General features: G+C 40.6%; 1 protein-coding gene across 5 annotated transcripts in view; it reads right to left on the bottom strand.

The window, feature by feature from the left end:
• KYNU (kynureninase) overlaps positions 1-19,540 on the bottom strand; it is a 95,698-nt gene that overhangs the window by 58,497 nt on the left and 17,661 nt on the right. For 4 of the 5 annotated variants that reach the window (XM_079994196.1, XM_079994195.1, XM_079994193.1 and 1 more), the window contains exons 3-4: positions 14,556-14,676; positions 6,691-6,773 (exon numbers count right to left, since the gene is read on the bottom strand). In XM_079994196.1, coding sequence (XP_079850322.1) covers positions 6,691-6,773; positions 14,556-14,676 — 204 coding nt within the window. The remainder of the gene's footprint in view (positions 1-6,690; positions 6,774-14,555; positions 14,677-19,540) is intronic. The other variant, XM_079994197.1, reaches the window with a different exon arrangement.

Genomic DNA, 19,540 nt, shown 5'->3' with positions numbered 1-19,540 from the left:
GAGGATTGAGCTCTACAATTTCTAAACAGGGGCAGCCATGTTGCTTGCATGCGGTGAGCATAATATGTAGCTCCATTTTCTTAAATCGGCCCAATCAAATTTACACAAATGTATGGTACATTGTCCAGAGTTTTACTCTTAGAGAAAAAGAAAAATTCCCAGTTATAAAAAAAACAATAGTCGTCCACACTGCTGCACTACATCTCTCTTCTGGATTTTGCATGTATCAGACATGCAGTATGTGAATATATTGAACTGTATGCAGAACAGCACATACGCTCCATAAGTGAGAAACATTTACTGCTAAATGCCATTATTTTTATTGTAGATTTTGGTCATGTGTGCAGACACACAGAGATAACTGCTATCTGCATTCTCTGCTGCCTTTTCTATTCCAAGAGAGATCCTGCAAGTCTATACAATTCTGCCCAGGGGTGGTGCATCCTGTTTTGCTGTGCACACCCCACATCTACCCCTCCCACGCCTCTGCTACCTGCATTGCATGGCAAGAGCTTGCTGAAGTCTCATGAGATCTCATGCGCTCTGTGAGACCTCACAGGACTTTGATGAGATCTCACCAATAAAAGGTGCAGATTGTGGTGCAGTTTTTCCGCTACTGGCAAAGACAGCAGGATGGGTGGCAGACTCAAGGTAGGTGTAAGGCAGGCATTGCGTCTAGGGCTTCTTCCACTCGGGGGGGAGCTCCAACTTGGCTCATCAGTGGGCTGAGCCGGATTCTGCCTATGAAAGTAATGGTCCTAGATGTACACTTGTCGTCATCTGTCTGTCTCAAGAGACAATGGAATGTGCCTCCAGGGGTGAAGTCAAACCGCTGGAGAATCACAGTGCCTGCTGTGGCTGCAAAGACCATTGATTCATAACTGCTGCCTGCTGTGTTGTTTTTGTTGCATTAGCAACACCAAAATGACCTGTCTGGGGAGCAAACCAGGGCAATATGTATGGGGGTCCTGGGCTGCGCAGACAAGACCCTCCTCTCGGCCTTGCTGATGTGGCCCCAAAGGAAAGCAGAGCAATCCTTTTAGCACCATCATGGCTGGAGGAGTTGCCAGAAGGAAGCGTACAAGATGCCATCCAACCCTCTTAGGGACTCCACTCTATGGATAGGGTACTGAAACGTAAGCCCCAAATCCTGATGCTTTTACAACCTGACTGATCCACTTCCAAAATATTTCCAGAATATAAATATAACTACTGTTAGTTCACTTGCTGTTCAAAGCACAGACCAAAAATAAACGGTTAATCTGAAGTTCACCTTTAGATGCATGCCAATATCCTATATTGAATATGACACCACATTTGTCATGTAAGTCTTAGACTCTTGTAAATGATATATTTATTAAAAGCTTTTCTTTATTGGATTTTGGTGCCCACAAAACAAGCCTTATCTGTGCCCTAGGAAAATCGTTATCCTTCATAGCCTGCACTGCATTTCGGAAATGATGCTTCTGTGATCCAATTAATCTATTACAATATTCAAAGACAAGTATCCAGTAGACAAAATGAAGTTTGCTCTCTCCAACTCATTACTCAGCACCACATATCATGGACAGCAAAAACCCCCATATGTCCTTCCTGATAAATCTTTTCTGTAATGGAAAAAAGCATGACTTGTGATGCGCCACTGTAACTTTGGAAAGTACAGCAGTTGCATTAGTGCAACATGAACCAAGCCCTTGCCTGAAATTTGTGTGGAAAATAAAGGGAGAAATGGCTGGATGAACTGGAAAAAAGAAAGAAGACAAGACTTCAAAAAAAGAAAAGACAAGCCAGTTTGGGTATTTCAAATAATCCTTATAATTCAAAGTTAAAGCAAAACAGCCCAGAATACATTCTCTCTCAGCACAAGCATAAGAAGGAGCAATGCAGTTAATTTTATTCCATCAAAAGGTGATACTGCCAAGGTTGCAATATATTAATAACATGCTGTGGAAAAAAAGAACCAATTTTTATTTTCCTGTTCTTTTGCTTAATATGGGAATGAATGGAAGAAGGGGTGAAGAAAGTTTGGGTCTCTGGTGACCTTGACTCTGCATTTCACAACATATTTACTATTGGAGTCTTCATTTAACAAGAAAAAGGTATGCTCATTTAATAAGCAAGGTGTTATAGAGACATAAACCTTTAAATGGCCCAAAGGAAAAACCATTTACTGCCTTTGTTGTATTCCTGAATAAATCCCACAAGACAACACTCACTTTTTGTTCTACAGATAGAACAAGCTCCAGCGGTTCTTCCTCCTCCATAAAATGCTAAGCATAAAAAAACTAACTTAAAAATTCAGTTTATTTTCTCTTGTCAAGCCTACCACAGGAACACAAATCCCTTCTTTTCCTCCATGTAACTGCATCCATTGTTACTGGAAAGAATGCATATCCATCTTAAATACTATGCTGGATGGACAATATTTTAATAGTGGTTTATTTTGTATTTTATCCGTTTTGCATTTTTTCTTTTTACCTAAAGGCAAATGATGTAGTCATTAACCAGTTGAGATTGTCAACATAACGGGACCATAATTTGGAATTCTTGAAAAGTTAATTTGTTTTCCTTTCTCATTACTGGAGAGGGGGGCAACTCACTAACATGTGGCAAAATCAATAAAGTGAAATTTACCCACAATAAAATAATGCTAATACTTGGAAGCTGAATGCCAAGCCACACTTTGAAATTCAGTTGTACAGCCACTGAGGGGTGTGGCGGGATTATCTGTGCAAGCGAGGAGGGAGATCATGATAGCATTAACATGATAGCAAACTTAATAGTCCCTGGTATGCAACAGACCTATGAAATACTGCCCAAAGCAAAACAAAACAGGTTAAGGATGTGAAAATCTTTATTCATAGTTTCTTTTATAGAGAGCTTAAAACATGGTTCCCCCTTCATGGATCACTGCCTTGCCGTGGCGAAGGGGCTTGAAGAACTCAGAGAAGCTATGAACTATGCCGAGCAGGGCACCCAAGATGAACAGGTCATAGTGGAGAGTTTTGACCAAACGTGATCCACCTGGAGGAGGAACCGGCAAGCCACTCCAGTATCCCTGCCAAGAAAACTCCATGGACAAAGACAACAGGCATATAAAAGTTATGACGCTGGAAGATGAGCCCCTCAGGTCGGAAGGCGTCCAACATGCTACTGGGGAAGAGCTACTGGGGAAGTTTGGAAAACTCAGCAGTGGCCAGAAGATTGGAGAAGATCAGTCTACATTCCAATCCCAAAGAAGGGCAGTGCCAAAGAATGCTCCAACTATCGCACAATTGCACTAATTTCTCACGCTAGCAAGGTTATGCTTAAAATTCTACAAGGAATGCTCAAGCAGTATGTGGACCGAGAACTCCCAGAAGTGCAAGCTGGATTTAGAAGAGGCAGAGGAACCAGAGACCAAATTGCAAACATGCGCTGGATTATGGAGAAAGCTAGAGAGTTCCAGAAAGACATTTACTTCTGCTTCATTGACTATGCAAAAGCCTTTGACTGTGTCGACCATGGCAAACTATGGCAAGTTCTTAAAGAAATGGGAGTGCCTGATCACCTCATCTGTCTCCTGAGAAATCTCTATGTGGGACAAGAAGCTACAGTTAGAACTGGATATGGAACAACTGACTGGTTCAAAATTGGGAAAGGAGTACGACAAGGCTGCATTTTGTCTCCCTGCTTATTTAACTTATATGCAGAATTCATCATGCGAAAGGCTGGGCTGGATGAATCCCTAGCCGGAATTAAGATTGCCGGAAGAAATATCAACAACCTCAGATATGCAGATGACACAACCTTGATGGCAGAAAGTGAGGAGGAATTAAAGAACCTTTTATTGAGGGTGAAAGAGGAGAGTGCAAAATATGGTCTGAAGCTCAACATCAAAAAAACGAAGATCATGGCTACTGGTCCCATCACCTCCTGGCAAATAGAAGGGGAAGAAATGGAGGCAGTGAGAGATTTTACTTTCTTGGGCTCCATGATCACTGCAGATGGTGACAGCAGCCACAAAATTAAAAGACACCTGCTTCTTGGGAGAAGGGCAATGACAGGCCTAGACAGCATCTTGAGAAGTAGAGACATCACCTTGCCAACAAAGGTCCGTATAGTTAAAGCTATGGTTTTCCCAGTAGTGATGTATGGAAGTGAGAGCTGGACCATAAAGAAGGCTGATCGCCGAAGAATTGATGCTTTTGAATTATGGTGCTGGAGGAGACTCTTGAGAGTCCCATGGACTGCAAGAAGATCAAACCTCTCCATTCTGAAGGAAATCAGCCCTGAGTGCTCACTGGAAGGACAGATTGTGAAGCTGAGGCTCCAGTACTTTGGCCACCTCATGAGAAGAGAAGACTCCCTGGAGAAGACCCTGATGTTGGGAAAGATGGAGGGCACAAGGAGAAGGGGGCGACAGAGGACAAGATGGTTGGATAGTGTTTTCGAGGTTACCAGCATGAGTCTGACCAAGCTGCGGGGGGCAGTGGAGGACAGGAGTGCCTGGCGTTCTCTGGTCCATGGGGTCACGAAGAGTCGGACACGACTAAACGACTAAACAACAACAAAACATGGTTCCCCAACAAAGAGAATACAAATAGGCTTCTGCATACAGAATGGGTATGGGTATTGGTATGGAAAACTTAGCTGGTGGATAATGGGTAGAAGGGCCTCACTGAGCAGACACAAGCTGTGTGACAGCGAATAGAGTATGTTCCTATTAGTTCTAAAACTCCACTTGTATTTAAAGACTTCCAAACTTGTATTTAACTTCCAAACTTTAAAAAAAGTGTCTGAATGCTAAAGGCATAGTTGAAAGAGCAAAGCTTTAAAAATCTTTTTTTAAAAAAACTCTTCTTGTTTTCCTTGAGAAAATGTTGTTATATTTGACTGCATATGTGGGTCCCAGATCTAAAAATAACAAGATTCTTTTTTTTCTGACCAAGGTGAACAAGAAAGTGTAAAACAGATTTATTGGCTGTCTAGCAGATTTTACATTAAATTTTCTCATGTTACATTCACAGCCAGTAATTGTTTTGTTTGTTGCTATGTTGTTCTGTGTCTCTAGCTTCCCTTCCTCTTGGTTTGCATTGCTATTTTCTGGACCCCATTTGTTTTTTAAAAGGACACTGTGGACCGTGGCCTTACTGAAGATTTTGCTAAAGACAGAATGGCAACCCTGCAGTAGAGAATTGATTGTGTGTGGCATGCTTTGCCACAGACATTAGGTAAGCTCTGACTCTCTAGCTGAAGCAAGAAGTCCAAACAGAGGCAGAAAAACCAGATTTTGCAGCCAGCCACTGAATTCCATATCCACCCCTCTCTAGTGTATTCACCTTCACATCTTACAGCAGCTCCGCAGCAGAAGCACAAGAGAAGGACAGCCAAGGCCACAGAGGCAGCACTGCAGTGCCTCTCTGGAAATACTCACAGATGTGATGAAGAACTTCAATTAGAATAATGAACAAGCAGTCTTGTGATAACTTAAAGGCTCCCAATTTTATTATGTTTTATGCTTTCATGGACCACAATCCACTTCATCAAATGCATAAAGTTACATGAAGGAAGGTAAACTTTCCAAGACATGGATGTTTTAATAGAAATTCCTGCATTCGACTAGATGCCATTCAGGGTCCCTTCCAACTCTTAGATTCTATTAATTCTTATACAGTATTTCATTAATAGAGAGGCCCACACAAACATATGTGCTGTTGGGGGTGTAACTAATAGAGATATTACATAAGGCAGGAGTACTTAACATGGGGCCCTCCAGATGTTTTTGGACATCTCCCAACATCCTTCACCACTGGCTATTCTGCTTAAGGCTGATGGGAGCTGGACTCCCAACAACATTTGAAGGGCACACTTGCTACCTGCAATAGTGTCTATTTCTGTATAATCAATTTTTGCACAGTAAATATACACCTCAAATTTTATCTGTATGCTGGCATGTTTCCTTCAAGGTAGTACTGTTATTGAGAGAATAATTTATTTTCATATCACTCACAGTAAAATAATTGTGTCTGAGAATAAGCAATGCCAACCGTTACCCTGGGTATTGCATCCATTGCTTTTGTGACCGCATTGGGGGAAATGGTTGTTCAGGTGTTACAGTCATCTAGTGACTGCTGCTTGAGGCATAATTGCAGAGGAGTGGCACCACTATTCACACCTCCACTGTTTACTTCATTTCTATCCCAAGTCCTCTCCCTTCCCTGAAGATTCTTTAGACAATTTGACAGGTAGTATCAACTCTAATTTTCATCATTTTCTGCACTATTAATTCTTTTTCAAAAAAAATTGACTTCCTTGACAGCAATTAAAGACATTATCATGTAACAAGCAGCTATTGCTTTGTAAACAAAAGAAATGATCACTGATTCATGGTGACATTTGTAGGAGTGCCAAGTTTTCTTTGGTTTCATGCATTAGACCAAATAGTTTATGACGATCCCAGAACCACATACTGCAATTAGTTTCAAGATATACATTTGCTCATATATTACTGTCTGCATTAAATCTTCTCAGTACAAAGTTTTAAAATGCAGTTACTTCACATACTTACTGAGAAGCAGTCAGAGCAGAACACAAAAAAAACCAATGGTATTTTTTTGGAAGAAAAGTTCCATTGTCTGATATCTTTTCTAGTGCTACATAAACAGTGGGGGAAAAAGGAAACATTTTCCAAAAAATATATTTTCTTACCCACAATATCAGCCACAAGCTCCACAATGCACTCATCCCCTAAAGCCCAAGGTCGTTTCCCTGTGAAATGACCGTGAACACCCCTGAAAGAGAGAACAAATGAAAATTCATATATGTGCCTTTGGTATAGTCCTAACATCAAGAATGCAACACTCATTTGGGAGCTGGAAGAGAAAATAAATAATTTTATTGCACCACATCCACCTGTAGCAAACAAGCAGTCTACTGTAGTTTTGTATTGCACACAGACAAAGTGTGTTCTCCATCACGGAGAGCACGTGTTGCGGTTGGGGATTCCAAGACACCTTGCTGTTTCTGGGCAGATGGTTTGGCCAACTCGTAAGCAGGGGCGGGCTGTTACTGGGGATTAGATGTTGCCATTTAGTGATTGACAGCCCTATTTGTTAAATACAAGGCACGCAGCAACAGACGTCCTCTTTCGCTGCGTGCTTCGGATCACCCGCCCTCCCTTCCCTAATGTTAGGCTGTTTGCTTGACCTTGCTATTGCCTGTCATGGGGTCATCTGCTTTGGGGCAGGGGCCCGATAGGAATTTTGCCATTTGGCTGATTAGTGTGTGCCACTTGGTTTTCACCTACTGCGTAGCAAATCGTCACAACTTGTAAGGTTTGTGGTTAGGCATTGGTCTGGAATTGGTTGCTGGAGGGGTATGGATTTGGCTGTGCCTGCCCCCCAAAATGCTGGTGGTGGTGGAGGGGTATGGATTCGGCTGTGCCTGCCCCTCCAAAATGCTGCTGCTGCTGCTGAAGGGTTTTACCGTTAAAGGAACCCAGGGGCTCCCCCATGCTTTTGTCCGAAACCCCCTGGCAAGGGGCTAGGGCCACGCAAGCCCCTGGGAGCATGCTGGGGAGAGGTGAGGCATGGTTCCCAGTCCCGTCTCTCTCCCCAGGTGACTTACCCTTCCTAACTTCGCGGGGGGTGCAAATGTCAGAGCTGTCCCCGTGCGGGGGCAGTTAGTGCTACCAATGCCTAAGTAACCACTCACATTGCTGTATTTGAATAAAGTTGTGGCCAAAATTATGCCAAAAAAATTTAAACAAAAATTAAGTGTCAATTGTGTTTTCCTTTGGGGTGTATTGGGGACCTCGACATGCAAAAAAAAGTCAATAGACACGGGACAGATTCTAATGAGCCATCTTCATGCTTTGTTATAAGAGAAACAAAAAATAGCAACAGCCCTCAGCGAACAGCTAGGGAATAGAACTGTGAATGGTTGAAAGTCACAGTAAACCAAGTTCAGAGTAAACTACGGTAAGCCAGGAAGCTTAGGTTATCATTATGTGTGAATGCAGCCAAAGCGAACCTGCAGCCAGGGGCCTACAATGCAAAACAGTCCTGTCTCTTCTATGTCAGGTAACTTGCTTGTCCAGGAAGCAAGATGAAATGGTGATAGCGTACAAGAGTGCAATGGGTCTGGCAGAAATGGGCGACGGGCTAATTTCTCAGTTCAGAGGCAAAACCTGGCTAAATAATGTACTAGAAAATTAATGGTGTGTCCTCTTTTTATATTACACATCTTTGTCCTCAGTTACTTAGTAGGATTTAGAAAAGTGCCTGCAAATGAATCCTCTCATTTGCTCTGTCATTTTACAAGATTCACTGTTAAACTTCCTCGTTCTCTGCCAATTCCCCAACAGAAAGGATCTCACATTTTAAATATTTTATGTAACATTCCTATGAGCTATTACAGATTTTTCAATGTGATTATTATTACAATGGGAAAAGATCTGTGTACAATAAATCCAAACCCAAGTAACTAAATTAAACATAAAGAAAAGACAGTAAGAAACAGGTTCACTTGACTCACTTGAATGAAAAGTTTCAATTATCACATAGGCAGAAGTATTTCTTTAGTGACTCATACATTAATATTTAATCTAGACTAAACAGATTTCAGTGCCGCATTTTCCTATCTTCTTTTTTTACATAAGATGATAGGTCATAGTTTTCCTATGTACTCAATTCTGAAGTACTGGGTATACTATAGATTGAAAGTTCTGAAAACAGCTGTGAAATTTTACAATATATAGCACCCTAAAACACACCTATATCAAAATAGTTTTACCGTATATCAGACTCAGCCCTCACTTATTCCCGACTCCCAACCTGAAAGGCATATGGTCAATATGATGTTAACTAATTTCATGAAGCAAAAGGATAGATGACCTAGGACTGGTTTTCACATTACATGAAACCATAATTAATATAAACAAGCAATTTGCTGATATATAGTGCACCAAAATTCCAACCTTGTCCCCACTCCTGGCTGTGCCACAAGCAACATGCTACATGTCTTGGTATGTCATTTGTACTTGGGTTTGTGGTTCGTTTCTCTTCAAAGCATAAATAGTAGCCAAGGTCTGATCTTGGCAACGGAAGACCAGTTTAAACATAATTTGGGGATAGTGTTGGTGATGAAAAGCTATGTGTTTTATAAGATACAGGGTAAAACAATGACGTTGTACCCCTTTCTAACAGAATACTTTCAAACACTGTCACATCAGGCTCCTCATTAACAAATTGAAATCACTGTAAGATAGATGTTATAGTAAAACATTATAGTCACTGCATTTCTTAAAAGTAACAAAAATTTGCATAACATTCATTTGCCTCTATTGCTTTCTTGCAGTCTTCTCTGCCTCAACACGGCAAAATCCTAATTTGCCAGTTTCAGTAGCTCTATAAACTAGTAAGTAGCCATGAAATAGCAACCTTCAGCCACGACAGACTGGCACTGCCTTCAGATAGGACCAAAAGGTTCCCAATTCATTTTTCAGAAGTCTTTAGCCTTCTGAAAGGCTTGCATTTGTACTGGATTTTGGGCACTTACTTTTCTAAATATAAGCTGCTCTTCCCTTACTGTTCTATTTTGGTCTGGCCTTATTCTGACATTTTCTTTTCTTTCGTTTCTCTGAAATAACAGACTGCTATCTACTTCTAATATTTTCTCAATACGTTGCTTTGGCCTGAGTTTATATTTTTGAAACTGTCTTATCTACACAATCTAAACTAATGTTTATCTACAATTGGTCCCATCCACACTATATATTTAAAACACATTTAAAGCAATGGCTTTCCCCACAAATCCTGGAAAATGTGAAGGTTCTTGGGAATTGTAGCTCTGTGATGGAACAACTCTGTTCTTTGGGGGAAGTCATATGTTTTAAATGTATGGTGTGGGTGTGACCGGAGTATGCATGTATGAGCACACAATCATACTTAATATCAGTCTTTCTATCTCCAAAGTTCAGAAGTGAATGTTGATACTTTTGTACACAAAACAGCACCTTGAACATATTAACAGGGATATATTACCAAGCTTCAAGTAACTCCAAAGTTTGCAGACATCCCAAAAAACTACTAAGGGAGAAGAACACTACCCCACCCCAACCCCACCAAAAACCAGCCAAATGAGGAATGAGCATGCTCAGAAAGCTGACTGATTGGCATAGGGCTGTAAAACCAGGTGGTAGGAATAATAGATTGGAGTACCATGGAAAAGGACACGGCTGGCTAGCTGACTGGAACATTGAAAAGGAGCACTGCTTGTCCACACTGTTGTAACTGTAGTTTTCTAGACCAAACACAATGATCATCTCTTTTATTTATAACTATTGGCATTCATTCTGTATATAAAAATAAGAGTGAAGATAGACCCAAGCAAGGGAGGCTGCAATCTTGTGCACAGTTTACCGGGCAGTAAGCCCCACTGAATAGTAAACATGTTGTAGGTGTGATGGGTTTGTTTCGTCAAAGATAAGGCAGAAACTGTATTCCTTGTTTCATGAAAGGTAATGGACCACAGATACATATAAGATATACAGAATCATATTTACTTCTTTTCACAAACTGAGAAAGAAGGGGGGAATTGATTCTGCTCCCTGAAAATAAATGCCTTGGACTGCAGTGAATTTTGTTCAAACTATTGTCACCACACTTAAGTACATCGGTCTTGAGTATAAAATTCTTTCATTGTACCCAAGGCAAACAGATGCATGGAAAATGAACAAATGCGAAGTTAATGTGTGAGAAATGAAATATTACCTCTCTTGGTCCCTTTAAATGGAGAAGAGAGCTATTTAACTTTAACTTCTTGAATGAAGTCAGCCATTTCCCTGAGTACTACAATAATCACAGAAAAATTGACAGGATTGCATTTTCTTAAAATGGCTGGCAAAACTGCAGAGCTGTGCTAAATGAACAGAGAGAAGTGCTAACTGAAGTTCATATGCTCCTATTCCCTCCTTCCTTCCCTCACAGCTATCTAAAAAAGCAGCTGCCTTTTTATTATTAATTGCAACTCTCCTGTTTTAACAAGAGAATAGGTAAGGACAACTCTTTCCCTCTTATAACACAGTCATAGACATGTCTACTTAGAAGTCCAATTGTGTTCAATTATGCTTATTCCCCGGTAGGAAGAATCATAGAATCATAGAGTTGGAAGAGACCACAAGGGCCATCGAGTCCAACCCCCTGCCAAGCAGGAAACACCATCAGAGCACTCCTGACATATGGTTGTCAAGCCTCTGCTTAAAGACCTCCAAAGAAGGAGACTCCACCACACTCCTTGGCAGCAAATTCCACTGTCGAACAGCTCTTACTGTCAGGAAGTTCTTCCTAATGTTTAGGTGGAATCTTCTTTCTTGTAGTTTAGAACCATTGCTCCGTGTCCGCTTCTCTGGAGCAGCAGAAAACAACTTTTCTCCCTCCTCTATGTGACATCCTTTTATATATTTGAGCAGGGCTATCATATCACCCCTTAACCTCCTCTTCTCCAGGCTAATCATGCCCAGCTCCCTTAGCCGTTCTTCATAAGGCATCGTTTCCAGGCCTTTGAACATTTTGGTTGCCCTCCTCTGGACACGTTCCAGTTTGTCAGTGTCCTTCTTGAACTGTGGTGCCCAGAACTGGACACAGTACTCCAGGTGAGGTCTGACCAGAGCAGAATACAGTGGCACTATTACTTCCCTTGATCTAGATGCTATATTCCTATTGATGCAGCCCAGAATTGCATTGGCTTTTTTAGCTGCCGCGTCACACTGTTGGCTCATGTCAAGTTTGTGGTCAACCAAGACTCCTAGATCCTTTTCAAATGTACTGTTCTCAAGCCAGGTGTCACCCATCTTGTATTTGTGCCTCTCATTTTTTTTGCCCAAGTGCAATACTTTACATTTCTCCCTGTTAAAATTCATCTTGTTTGTTTTGGCCCAGTTCTCTAATCTGTCAAGGTCATTTTGAAGTGTGATCCTGTCCTCTGGGGTGTTAGCCACCCCTCCCAGTTTGGTGTCATCTGCAAATTTGATCAGGATGCCCTTGAGTCCATCATCCAAGTCGTTGATAAAGATGTTGAATAAGACCGGGCCCAAGACAGAACCCTGTGGCACCCCACTAGTCACTCTTCTCCAGGATGAAGAGGAACCCTTTGGGTTCGGTCAGTCAGCCAGTTACAAATCCACTGAGTGGTAGCATAGTCAAGTCCGCATTTTACCAGCTTCTTTACAAGAATATCATGGGGCACCTTGTCAAATGCCTTGCTGAAATCAAGGTAGGCTACATCCACTGTGTTCCCTTCATCTACCAGGCTTGTAATTCTGTCAAAAAACGAGATCAGGTTAGTCTGACATGACTTATTTTTCAGAAATCCATGCTGACTATTGGTGATCACAGTATTCCTTTCTAGGTGCTCACAGACTGTTTGCTTAATGATCTGCTCCAGAATCTTCCCTGGTATTGATGTCAGACTGACTGGGCGGTAATTATTTGGGTCCTCTCTTTTCCCCTTTTTGAAAATAGGGACAACATTTGCCCTCCTCCAGTCTGCCGGGACTTCGCCTGTTCTCCAGGAATTCTCAAAGATGACTGCCAGTGGTTCTGAGATCACATCTGCCAGTTCTTTTAATACTCTTGGATGCAGTTCATCTGGCCCTCGAGACTTTAATACATCTAAACTAGCCAAGTATTCTTGTACTATCTCCTTAGTTATTCTGGGCTGTGTTTCCTCTGCTGAATTATTTGCTCCAAATTCTTCAGGTCGGGCATTGTTTTCTTTATCGGAGAAGACTGAGGCAAAGAAGGCATTGAGGAGTTCAGCCCTTTCTGTGTCCCCTGTTTGCATTTCACCATCTTCTCCTCTGAGTGACCCCACTGTTTCTTTGTTCTTCCTTTTGCTACGAACATACCCATAAAAGCCTTTTTTTGTTGCTTTTAACCTCTCTAGCAAGCCTGAGTTCATTCTGTGCTTTAGCTTTTCTGACTTTGTGTCTACACGTGCTGGCTATTTGTTTGAATTCCTCTTTGGTGGTTCCCCCCCTTTTCCATTTTTTGTACACATCCTTTTTTAATCTTAACTCAGTTAAAAGTTCTTTAGATAGCCACCCTGGCTTCTTTAGGCACCTTCCATGTTTCCGTCTCATTGGTATTGCCTGAAGTTGTGCTTTTTACTACATAGAAGATGTAGGATTGAACTGCTAGTAGGTGATATCTAAGTCATGGTCAGAACAGACCCACTGAAATCAATGGGCATTATCACACAGCAAAGTCAGATTGTGTGATTGTGTCAAATCAGTCTTAAATCTAATATGATGGAACAAAAGATGAGCTTGAACCAATAGAAAAACTTTAAGGACATGAGGGAAAGTATTTCAAGAGTAGATAAAATACACCATTTTCTTGAATGATAAAAACATTTCCTGGATATAAGCTTTCTTCACAACTTAGACGGGAGCACTGATTTCTTCAGGCTGCTATGAACCTCAGCCCAGCACAACCCTAACTCTCTGGGCTTGATTCTCCCTTCCTGAACTTTAATTATGGCCACCAATCCATGCTTACTCACACCATCCTTCCATCTTCCACCACCTTCCTAGGGCCATTTCTCCTGGGAGGAGTGTGAATATGGGCAACTGAAATAAACCACTTGAAGAATTTACCATGGACACAAAAATGCTGGTGGGACTAGTAAATGGTGTTCGGTAGCTGATTTTAGTAATAATGAGGGCCAAGGAAAAAAGAAAGAAATAGTTGCAAGCACAGCAATATTGCATGCCTGGAGTTCCACAATTTCAGATTTTGAAACTGAACCAAATTCTGAGTTTATGACAGACCTTATTACAACTCTGTTTTATTTTTTGAAATACAAATTTCAGATTTCAGAATGTGAATTTTACAAGCATCTCAAAAGTGTGAGGCTACAAAGCAATATTCTTTATTCTAGTGTCTCAGATTTAGGACTGACCAAGCAAAGGGTCAATCTGAATACTGCTGAAATAGGCACCAGGTAACTATCGAAGGACATCTAAAGATTTGTGGGAACTACAATTCACCCACCAGAGCTAGAGTTCCCAGCACACTCAACAAACTACAGTTCCCATGATTATTTGGGACATACATATTATCTAGATCTAGATATAGATATAGATGATATAGATATGGTGTATGTAGCCTGAAATGCACAGATTAGGACAGCAATTATGAGATAGATACAAGGGTTGCATGAGATAATCACATAGACTAGTAGCAACAACTACACACATACAGACAATAGGTAAGACTTGAACTAGGACACTTAAAAAACAATTAGGCAAATAGCTGTAAGCTGAGGAGGATCCTTCCAATGTGAGCTGGTTAAAGGTTACTGCAGCCATTTCTTGTTTTCCTAATTTATGGAGCATATCTTACAGAAAGGACAGTATATTATTGGGAAAGCACTGAATATTCATTGTATTTCCATGAGAAAGGGATTTTAACAGAGTATCACCATATTCAGGCCCATTTTCAAAATAAAATAATTTTTCTTTACCCTCAAAAAAGCACAGTTAGTGATTTATGTCACTAGGAACTACTCACAGTTTAGCCCACTTGTCAAGTTCTTCATCCAAGTAAGTCTTAACTTTCTTTGGCTGAAGACCAAGAGAGTTCCCAGCAAAGTAGACGCAGGTCTCATTCTTATGCACTAAGGCTAGATTGGCTGAAGGAGGAAAATCCAAGAAAGCCATTAAAAATGCTGTCACCATTACCTTTCTTTACACAAAAGATTCCCCATGAAAAACGTCATATCCATTCACTAATGATGAACCCAATATACAACTATATTCCTGAGATAGCCTTCCAATTAACAAACAGATAAAATTCATTTCATTAAAAAACACTTATTCATTATGTGATAGATTCTATGAAAACTATGCCAAAAATACTGACATAAAATTCACCATAGTACAGACAAGTGTAGAAAAATATACCAGCTGTGTTAAAAGCATAGTAGAAGCAAGCTATTCCCTTTCTCTCAGTAACAAAAGGCAAAACATCTGAGAAAGGAACTTCTTGGTTTTTCCATTACTATTATTTTCTAAAGAGAAACCAGAGTATATTAATTAATACTGATATACAAGTACTTGTACTTAATACTGATATAATAGTAATAATAATAATAATAATAATAATAATAATAATAATAATGCTAGACTTCTATTCAGCAGTTTGTTGGGTGCTAGATGTCACACAAAAGCTATACGTTCCCCAAGTTCCAATATAAAATATAAATGTACAGTCATACCTTGGGTTAAAGACGCTTCAGGTTTAGCGTTTTCAGGTTGTGTTCTGCAGCGACCCAGAAGTAACGGAACGGGTTACTTCCAGGTTTCCCCACTCGCACATGCGCAGACGCTCAAAATGGCGTCACGCGCGTGCGCAGCAGTGAATTGTGACCCGCGCATACGCGGGTTGCATTCTGCTCAGGGTGTGAACGGGGCTCCGGAATAGATCCCATTCGCATCCAGAGGTACCACTGCGCATGGAACAAATTCCATGGACCTGATATTGTCTTTCAGTGGATCCAAGTCAACATGATACTCCAAGCTTAGTCAAAAGTGCCTGCTCATATAAATGGCAAAAATAAGAGATCTAACATGAGTTGTAGCCTCAGTGGTAAAATATTAGCACAAGATTCTTCCATTCCATATATCACATCTTCTTTTTTAAAGACAATTCCTAATGTTTACTACGAAAAGGGCAAACTGGGGACATTAGAAGCTCAAATGTCATTGCACATGCAGTTAGGTAAGACTAACTTAACTCAGAACATCAGTGAAAGGAAAGGAATACTATACACTAGCATAGGATTTTACATTTCTATCTTTTGTTTACAGGGATGTATTTGCAACAGTAAACTTTAATTCCAAATTTTAAGCAAAAAATAAATAAATGTTTTGAAGTGGTCCCTCTGTATCATTTATTCTAGTAGTGGGGCGAGTCTTGTACTGCTCGGAAATTTGTAGAAACCAAAAAATGCTATGATTTTCAAATGGATAGTGCAATTTGAGAGTTTGGAGTCATCATACCAAAGTCAAGTCCATCATCATGATTTGAAATAGTGTCAGGTGTCCAAACATCAATGAAGATAACACATCCCTGTTTAACACCTGATCCCACTGTGAATGGTTCACTTTGAGAGCCATTGTTATCCAGTCAGGGAAAAAGGGAGGCATACTATGTTTAGGGCACCTTTTCTAGCCCCTTCCCCTTTTGGGGGTGAGCAGAGTAGGACTGCTCAGTTGTGGATACAGCTGCCGAGCTACTCAACTGCCTTATTCCTCGAGTCAGAACAAATGAATCTTTATCCACCACTCATGTGCAGGTCCCTGACTAGGGGGTTCCAGATTTCACAGTTCTGCCCCCGTTACCATTTGCCGATCACCATGAGACTTTTTTGGATTGGGATGGGTTTTTGGAAGACGCCTATGCATGAATTTGCTTGACGTGTGTAGATCAATGCTCGCTGACCAACGCAGATTCTTCGCGATATGGCTCTATTCAAATGGCATGAATATCACCACGACCAGTAGATTCTTATCTGGTGCAGCCTTCATCTGGCTTCACAGCTGTTGTAACATACCGCTTGTTATCTTCTGCCTGTTCTGCTATTGAGGACTTCTTGGATCATTCTTTGTCTAGCTCCTGCCCCTTGACCTTACTGTCTTGGGTGACCCTACTGGGAGTATGAGACTCCCAACGGCTTCGCTCACAAGGATCATAGGAACATGCAAGCCCACTTACCATGACAAGGTGATGATCCAGCGAGAAGCAAATATGTATATGACTGTAGCACTAGTCCTCTAAAAATTTAATTAAAAAATATAGGGCAATATCCAAGTAAGTTGTATTCAGAGTAGATATATTCATTTTAATGTATTTAAGTTACTTAAGTCCACTGAGTTCAATGAGTCTACTCTGAGCATGCCTAATGTTGGATAACACTCATCTTTTTTGATGGATAATGCAAAATATTCCCTAAGCTGGAAATACGTATATTAAAAATTTAAGTATTTCTTTAGACTTTCATAAGTTGCCAAGATGAAATGTGGGCAAGCACAGTTCACTTGTGAAGGAGGTAAATATCTGTTGAAAATGTTTTCTGCTCAGTAGGGGAAACGCAAGCTATTATGCCTATAAATGATAAAAGGGGTGATTAGCCCTTTTCATCACCTTTCATTCTATATGCTACTGTTTCCTGCCAAGGGTCATAAGGAACAGTGCTCATTTTTGCATGTCTCAGTCATCAATAGCTTGTGCAAGAATGTATACAAGTCAGCAGCTTGAGCAAATGCATTAAAATTTACATAAACACTTCTAACATTATATAAAGAAGAATAAGTTTACATTTGTCTGAGGCAATTTCATTTTAGGGCTATAGGGAAACATTAAACCACAAAGCTACTCAAACTACATTTTAAAGATTCTACTTTGAACTCAACCACTAATACATTTTCCAGACATAAGAGACAACGAAGATAACTTCTTAATTAAAGCTTTAAAGGCTTTTAAAAAGCCTAAATCACAAAACCAGTTTCAATCTAATCTATATTACAGACGCTCTCCTTGTTTTCATCAGCATCCTTTTTAAAATGAGCAATAACAGAGGTGTAAATATTATTCACACATCCAAATTGGTTCTGTTCACAGGCCTTCGTTATTCTGAAGAACAATAATGGAGTCTCATTGAGATTAGAGGAAGCAAGCATTTTATTTGTGGCTGGGGCAACCCATTCAGATTGGTGGGGTACAAATAATAATAAAACTGTTGTTGTTGTTGTTGTTGTTGTTGTTGTTGTCTTTGACCAATTTTCAGAAGGATTCATTGAAATCCAGTCAAGCATTAGAACAGGCAATGTTAAGGTACGTTTTCATCTGCTCCTTCTAATAAATATATACCATTTAGAGCTTAATATATAAGGCAGTTTTAAAGGGTTTTAAATATACAAAACCATTGTTCCTGATCATTGGCGCACAATACTAGATTGCTACTTACTGATATTTTCTTAACTGGGTGTGGTATCCAACCAAATCACTGTAGCACGGATCCATTTCCATGAGCGTAACAGAACTTTCCCTCCCTCTCCTCCTCCCGGGCAGAGGGCACATGTGCTCTGGGTTGTCCATAAGAAGCATGTTGGGGTGACCTTTTACTTGCAGATATCATTCTACATGCACAATGATTTAGATGGACTCAACCCTTTTAAGTCCAGATTTACACAATTTTGCTTGCCCATTCCACTTTGAATCAACTTACATTTTTTCTATCTAAACGCCACCACAGTCCATCATTCACAGCACCTCACTTTCACTAAATAGATCCTTGCTTTGCAGTACTACTTCTCCTGTTGTCTGGACTTCAGTGTGCTCATTTTATTAGCTCCTCTAATATTTCTTCTGAAGACGTGACCTCTAAGTGGTGAATAGGGTTTAATAATTCCAGAGGACAAACAGCACTGATTGCTTGGTCCACTTTGTGAGTGAGATCATACCTTGAATATGCATATGTTTGTGTGAGTGTAACAAAGAAGCTGGGGAAGCTATAAAGATTAGCAGATGAAAAATAAGATTAGTTAGAGTAGATGTGGGGAACCTTTGGCGCTCCAGATATTGCTAAATTACAACTCACACCTGCATCAGCAAGCATGGGCAATGACTAGGGATGGTGAGAGCTGTAGGGGGATGGTGAGAGCTTCCAGCAACATCTGGAAGGCCAAAGTTTCTGAGTTAAAAGTTTCTTACAGTCCTTTTTTATTACAATCTTTACAGAGAGAGGCTATAGAACCCAGCCTCTTGGATAATGCCATTGTCCCAAGTAAATTTCCATCCCCCGTCTCTCCCACTTCCTCATTCGTCACCATCATCACCTCCTCTACGGTTGCTGCTAAGTGCCCTGGTTTCAAGCTCATTGCTCTCCTACTTTTAAGACTCATCGGGTTCTGGGAGATGGTGGGTCTGGAACACTTTCTAATGACAACGTGTCAACCAGGTGCTGCTCTGGCTCTCCTATGATTTCCCAACTTCCCCCCTCATCTGCCTCTGAGCTGTAACCTACCTCAAACCGCTGTTGTTAATCTATACTGTCTTCCTCTTCCTCCTCCCTGGAAGGGTCCGGATGGGGAGGCGGTCTCCATCATTCCTCCTCTGCCCAGTCCCTGACACTTACCAATCAAGACTGTCTAGCTGGAAATATGGAGACTGGTTTCATTCTGAATCTGTTCCTTTTAATACAATTCCAAATTTGACATTTGGTACAATAACTTATTGTTGACTCATGTTTACATTAGACTTCAGTGACTCAAAGCAATATTAGGAAAAACTATTTTAAAGAAAAACCCTCCCTATCAGCATCTCCCTGCCAATTAAATAAAGGTTGCTTATTACCTGCTTAGAAGAAGTTGATATGATACTACTGGAGTTTGAACACTGAGATTCAAGGACAAGATGTATGTTTGTGTGAGAGGGTAGTATCTCTTACACAACTCACTTCTGCGCAAATTGAGACAAACTGCAAGATATCTAAA

Source organism: Podarcis cretensis, assembly GCF_951804945.1.
Source record: "Podarcis cretensis genome assembly, chromosome: 1".
Lineage (NCBI taxonomy): Eukaryota > Metazoa > Chordata > Lepidosauria > Squamata > Lacertidae > Podarcis > Podarcis cretensis.
Note: the sequence above shows the minus strand (reverse complement) of the source record. Positions and strands in the feature narration are given on the sequence as shown.